The sequence below is a fragment of the Rhagoletis zephyria genome, unplaced genomic scaffold (assembly GCF_001687245.7).
Source record: "Rhagoletis zephyria isolate East Lansing unplaced genomic scaffold, Rhagoletis_zephyria_1.1 Rzeph_scaffold_15593, whole genome shotgun sequence".
NCBI lineage: Eukaryota > Metazoa > Arthropoda > Insecta > Diptera > Tephritidae > Rhagoletis > Rhagoletis zephyria.
This window is the reverse complement of record NW_016172659.1, coordinates 1-6,529: the sequence shown is the minus strand read 5'-3', so window position 1 is coordinate 6,529 and position 6,529 is coordinate 1. Positions and strand designations below refer to the sequence as shown.

General features: G+C 37.3%; 1 protein-coding gene across 1 annotated transcript; it reads left to right on the top strand.

The window, feature by feature from the left end:
- Positions 1-990: 990 nt before the first annotated feature.
- Positions 991-2,780, top strand: LOC108379101 (uncharacterized). The gene is made up of 4 exons (XM_017635423.1): positions 991-1,669; positions 1,781-2,041; positions 2,117-2,209; positions 2,262-2,780. Exons 1-4 carry the CDS (start codon positions 1,045-1,047, stop codon positions 2,684-2,686), a joined length of 1,404 nt encoding a protein of 467 aa, XP_017490912.1. The 5' UTR covers positions 991-1,044; the 3' UTR covers positions 2,687-2,780.
- Positions 2,781-6,529: the final 3,749 nt, after the last annotated feature.

Sequence of the window (6,529 nt, the reverse complement as noted above, 5' to 3'; positions counted from 1 at the left end):
TCTTTTATTGAACCTTGCAATTATTACAGTAATTTCCGGTTTGGTGTTACTTCTTACACAAGGAAAATAATGATTTCATATGAATGTTACCCAATTAAAATTTGTTGCTAAATTATCTATACCTTATCTTATTTTTCAAGAAACAGGTTTTCAAAAAGGTATAACTAGAGTCATGGCCGTATTTAGAGGAGGGGCGGGGGGCGGTTTTCGTATTCAGAGCGTCGAATACCATAGGGATATAGAGGTATGGTTCAATATGGAGAATTTTTTTTTGTAAACCTGTGTAATAGATTGGCGCTTACACATATGTTAATGTTTGGCCGAGCTTCACCTCCGATTTTTTCATACAAAGGGACTTACAGTTTTACGCTGACTCCGATTGCGATTATATTTTTATGAAAAGCTGTTTTTTATGACAGAAATACTCGTACATTAATTGTACACAAGTAATATGTGATGATGTGTCGGCCGCGGTGGTGTAGTGGTAAGCAGTGCGCGCTTCCACTCCACAATGCCTGGGTTCAAACCCTGGTCAAGCAACATACCAAAAATATAGAAAAAAGGTTTTTTCTTAACAGCGGTCGTCCCTCGGCAGGCAATGGCAAACCCCCGAGTGTATTTCTGCCATGAAAAACAGCTTCTCATAAAAATACAATCGCCGTTCGGAGTCGGCGTAAAACTGTAGGTCCCTCCGCTTTGTGTGACAACATCAAGGCGCACGCCACAAATCGGAGGAGAAGCTCGGCCAAACACTAACATATGTGTAAGCGCCAATTTATTATTATTATATTATTATTATTAATATGTGATAATATTGCATGTCTTATGGTTGCAGCCGTTGGTCATTATAATGTATAAGCTCCAGTTATTATCACTATCACGAGATACGTAAAATTACGAGAGACGTAAAATTAACTGACTAGATACTACGAAACTATGACTACCTTAATTATTCCTTATATACATAACAAGCATCATCAACTTTTATTTAACAAAAAAATTTCGACTTATTTTTTAGTTGCCAATCTCCAGCATCCGCCCAATATGCGATATCAAGACATTTTGCTCGGTATTGCCGTGGCCTGTCTAATGGGTTTCATTTGCGCCGACGCGAAAACCGTTTTCCGACGAGCAGATAAAATATCTCACCCCTTTCAGCGTCTCAATTTACCTCCGGAAGAAATAGATCCAAATGTTGCGCCACCTGAACCACAACAAATCGAATCGCTCAACTCAGAAGACGTTTCGGGTCCTGGTGCTGATGAAACTACGCAGTTTGCTGATGAAGTCGTTGATCAGGCAGAGGAAGTAGCTGCCGCTGTCGTAGATGAGGCGGCAAATGAGATAGTGGACGCCGTTACTACTGCACCAGCAGTGGCTACACCGGTTGCAGCAGCAGTAGCTGCTTCTCCGGCAGCCGCTTCGAGCGGCTCGGCTGTCAGCGCGGCAGTGACCGAAGCAACCACAGTACAGAATCACGATGATCCAAATCCAATTAGCAAATATTGTAAATGTACCGACGATCACTGCGATTGCTGTCGGCAATTCAATTTGCCTATAATTCCCGTGCGCGGTCCCGGTTGTGCAAAGATTACCTATTTGGGAAATGAGCGTATGTCGGTATCGCTTAAATATGGAGACATTACATTGGCGACACGCACGATTTCGGGTGAGTAACGAGAAAGAGCATACAAGTTTTATGAGAAATTCATTAAAATTATTGAATTGGAAAATGCAATATTCTCGCACAAACTACGATTACTAACATTTTATTTTACAGGAAAACGCGCTAAACCCATATGTGTGGGCCTACCCGGTGGTTACTCTAAATTCTGTGGACGCGTTTATGGTCTGTCAAAAGCTAAGAATGATTTCAAGGCTTGCTTGGGCTTTGAGTTGCGCGCTGAGGATGAAGTGGAGGCAGCATTGCGTATTTCATGCTTCAAATTTGGACCTGAGGGACTAAGAGTGGCTGAAGCTGAACCGCTACCCACAGAGGTGAATAAGGACGAAGATGATGATGACATTTTCGGTTTCGGAGGTGAGTCACATCGGATTATATTACGGGAGAGCACACTGAGTAATTTTTATACATATGTGAATATTTTTTTTAAAGCTGGTGGCGATGATGACGAGGATGATGACTACGACGACGAGCCGGAGGAAGCCGACGAGACCGATGAAGAGGAGGACGAAACAGATGAAGATGGTAATTGTAATATACATATGTGAATACCAAAATCTATAAATTTTATTTCTAGATGAAGTCGAGGAAGATGATGACGCAGAGGCCCCCGCCGATGCTGATTATGGTGGCTTTAGCTTGGCCGGTCTGCTCGATGAATTGGACGATGATGATGAAGAGAAACCAACAGCAGCTGTCACTCCTGCTGTAGCTGCTGCACCGGCTGCGCCCGCTACACGGATTGCTGAAAACAAAGACACTGCACAGGGGAAAGAGGATAGCGAAACCGAAGCGGCCGCAGCGAGTGATCATAGTGCCGTCGCGCCAATTGATGAAACGGCAGCTGTAACACCCGCACCCGCAGCTGTTGATGCTTCCACAGTGAAGTCGAAGAAAAAATCGAAGAAGGCGCGCAAACAAAAGAAAAAGAAGGCCGCCTCGACGGGCGAAAATGATTTTGCCCTTGAAATTTTGAATGGCATACTGGATTTTTTCAATTAAGCGTGCAAAACGGACTTGCAGGCATGTATGGGAATAGTGTAAATACGATTTATTAAAGCGAATTGAATGCGGCCGCTTTAATTAAAAAAAAAAACATAAAAGAAACAAAGTTAGGTTAGGCGAGTAAAAATATTTATTTAATTTATTTTATTGTGAGTATATGTTTCTAGTAAGTATTTCGATATAAAAATTTGTATATCTGTAAGTGAATAAGTCAAAATTAATTAAATATCAAAATCCCGTAGTTCTTAATTGACTTTCACTCGTCGAAGCGTGAAGTAGCCCTGTTTGATTGAATTTCGGTGTTAGACCGCATAAAGAAAAATAAAAATCTGGTCAACATTTTGCCCATCAACTTTAATTGCTTTGCTATTCACATGTAAATCTGTCTAAAGTTGCTCTCTCAGTCACCTCTGGAATACAGAAATGTGCTGCCGCATACTATATACCAACTAGCTACATATATGTATTTACATATATTAGGGCAACCCACCTTTTGCGAATTAAAATAAAATAAGTAGGAGGAGTACTTTACAATAGCAACCCCAGAAAACCTATCTTTAAAACCACTCTCACAATTAATGCCAAACGGGGCTAAATTTTAGCTCCGAGAAGGGTCAATTCATAGATATTCTAAATAGCGCTAGTATTCCAGAAAATTTGAAACTTGTTTGGATTTAAAATAAATATAAAACAAAACGCTAAGGAAAATCAACAATAATTGATAATTTTTGCTTTTTTTTTGTTTCGAATCAATAAGTAAAAGCAAGCACAAACATAAACATTAATTGGACCTTTTGGGACGCGATTAATCATAAGTTAAATCTCTCCATTATTAAAAACTAATTTTTCATGAAAAGGAAACTTTTCACTTAGATTTCTATACAGAAATGAGCTACCCTAACGTACTTATATACATACGTTTGAATGCATATTTTTCAGCATTAGCATACAATAATTAATAAAGTTTTGCACGCAGCATTTTAGCGACTCACACAACAGGTAAACAGGCTTAAGTATATATACACATACATATTTACATACAGCAGAAAAGCTAGCTCAGTGTTACCAAATTTTAGAAAATATAAACTAATAAGACTTTTTAATTAATCCCTAATCAATCGTACATACGAATAAATTGAATGCTGTGCCAAATGCAAAGTAAAATTTTGACAGTTAAAAACAAAAAAAAAAAAAAAACGCTCGTGCGAACGCTCTATTTCTGACGTTTGATCCGTCAAAATTCCATCTTTTCTATCAATTGGCACAGGCCCTTTGTCTTAAATCTACATTTAGGAAATACGTTCCAAGCGACCTAAAAATCTATTATACTTAGCGAAAAGTATACAACTTCTAACATCGTGTTTTTATACTTGTCAAAATAAACTTTTATTTTCAATATATGCAAACAACATTTTGTTTTAGTAAATTACAATATTTTGAGAACTGCATCTGTGCAAAAAAAAAAAAAATTAATTAACTGTGTGGCTTAAGTCAGTTCTTTTTTAAAATGTCTTATAAGCTGCTTATTTTTAATTACTTGTTACTTTTCAAAGTACTGAGACGTCCTATTTAACATTGTTTACACTATAATTTAAAACAGAAATTTTTAATCCAGTATTTTGAAAAGCAGAATTTTCCAAAGGCAACATTTGAGAAGCAAAAGTTTCAAAAGTTCTTCGGTAAGTTTAAAAATTTTTGACAGTTTCGTGGAAAACTTATGCCCTTATTCATAAAAACTAAAGTAGCTTTATAAAAGGTTTATAAATGGAAAAATGTATGAAAACGTCAGTTTATAAAGCTCTTTAAACTTACTTTATTTTTTATGAATAAGGCCATTAGTTTTGTACATTTTTATAATTAGACAAAATTTTTTTGAACGGAAAAATCGCTCCTAAAATCGCTTTCCTAAATTTTTATGCGCAAATATCCAAAAAAATCTAATAGAATCGCCAAATTTGGACACTCTGATGTGTAATGTACGCGGCGTGTTTGCATTCCTTTCACTTTTCATGCATAAATTTTGAGCAGTAGCAAATGGTGATTTTGGATGGATTTCACTCTTTAAGGCAAAATTGTGTGCGTTTGAGTGAAAGTGCGAAAATGAGAAATTTTTTACAACAAATATGTATGTATATGGCAACGTTTCGCACTTTTAGTTTCGCACAAACGCGTATCTGCAACCTTTACTGAAATGCAACGAGTAAGAAAACTGAGCTGTGCTGTTCGTACATCGCTTCGGCAGTTAAAACGACAGCACAAACGAAGCGCAACGAATATTTAAGACCGCGATTTGGCTAAATTGTATGAAATTTCGCAGCCAAAGCAACCACGCTGTTCACGCTTTAGTGCAAAATAAAGCGCTCAGTTTGGCCTTTCGCATTTTTGCATTAAAAAGTGAACTCTAGTACTATGTTCACGATGAACCATAAATTTTTTTATTATTCACATTTGGCCTGGTCTAGAATACCCAACCTTCTTCTTCTTCTTCTTCTTATTTAACACTGCAACCGCCTAAGCGATTTTGGCTGAGTTCAGTCATTTCTCTTCTGTGCCAACTGACGCCAATTGGAAATGCCAAGTGAAGCCAAGTCCTTCTCCACCTGGTCTTTCCAACGCAGAGGAGGCCTTCCTCTTCCTCTGTTACCAGCATCGAGGCCCGTGTTGAATACTTTAGAGTAAGAGCGTTTATGTCCATTCGAACGACAGGGCCAAGCCAGCGGAGCCGAAGGCAGAACAGACGTAGCCCTTGTTTATTGTAATAAAGCAAATTTTGAAGCTTAAAATTTCCAAGCGACCCAACGAGACCATTGCTCCGTTCCATAAAAGCCACACCAGATTCCGCAATGACGAGTAAACCATCATTATACTATGTCTCCATTGTGAGATTTAATGAAGATTTAGCCCTCTGACGAGATTTGACGTTAAATCTTTTGAGATTTACCATATAAAATTAAATCTCGAAAGGCAGTAGATTTAAGTCACGATTGAGAGAATACAAAGGTTGCGCCGATCTCGGACCGCTATTCCTCTCTTAACGAATTTGACAGAATCGTTGTTTGCATGACGTCACACTTGTGCAACTTGTTTACGTTTTCCTTGCAACATTTTTTCTTTTTCTTCCATTCTTGCTCACGTTTTGGCATTTCTCTCTCGCAATTGCACCAGTGTGACGTCACACAAAAGTTATTCTCAAAAATCCTCTCTGATCGGCGCAATCTTGTATTCTATCATTCTTGGATTTAAGTTAAATCTTCGTCAAATCTTCAATAATATTGATCAATAAGTACAATTTGTTAGATGTGGCAACCACAAATTCACATGCCATAAATCAAATGACATTTGTGTTTTCAATATACAGTTGAGGACATTGAAATCTCGCCTATCATAAAAACATGAATTTTCGTATTTTTAGGGATTTTTATATTTTTGTTAGTTTGGGAGGAAAATTAGTAATACATATTTACATAACTTTGGTTGTAATAAATTAAGAAAATATTATTTTAAAAACTAAAAATTTAGAAGAAAATTTTTATAGTAATATCATGCAGAGTCTTCTCCGCTTTCTATAAGTCATTTACGCGCTGCGACAAAAAATTTATAAATTTCGGTAATGGTTCTGCTTCGATAACATTGCACCGAACATCTTCTAGAACTCAGTTCGTATTCATTATAAGCCAAAGGCCCACGATTGGATTTTCGGTTCTCTCCTATGAATAAGAGAGTTCTACAAAAATTTTTCTTTCCGCAAATGTTTTTTACCGTTTTGATAATTTTTCTTAAATTCGGGAAAATGATTCGGAATATGGTACCATTCTTTACGCTTTCCAAACTATATATTAT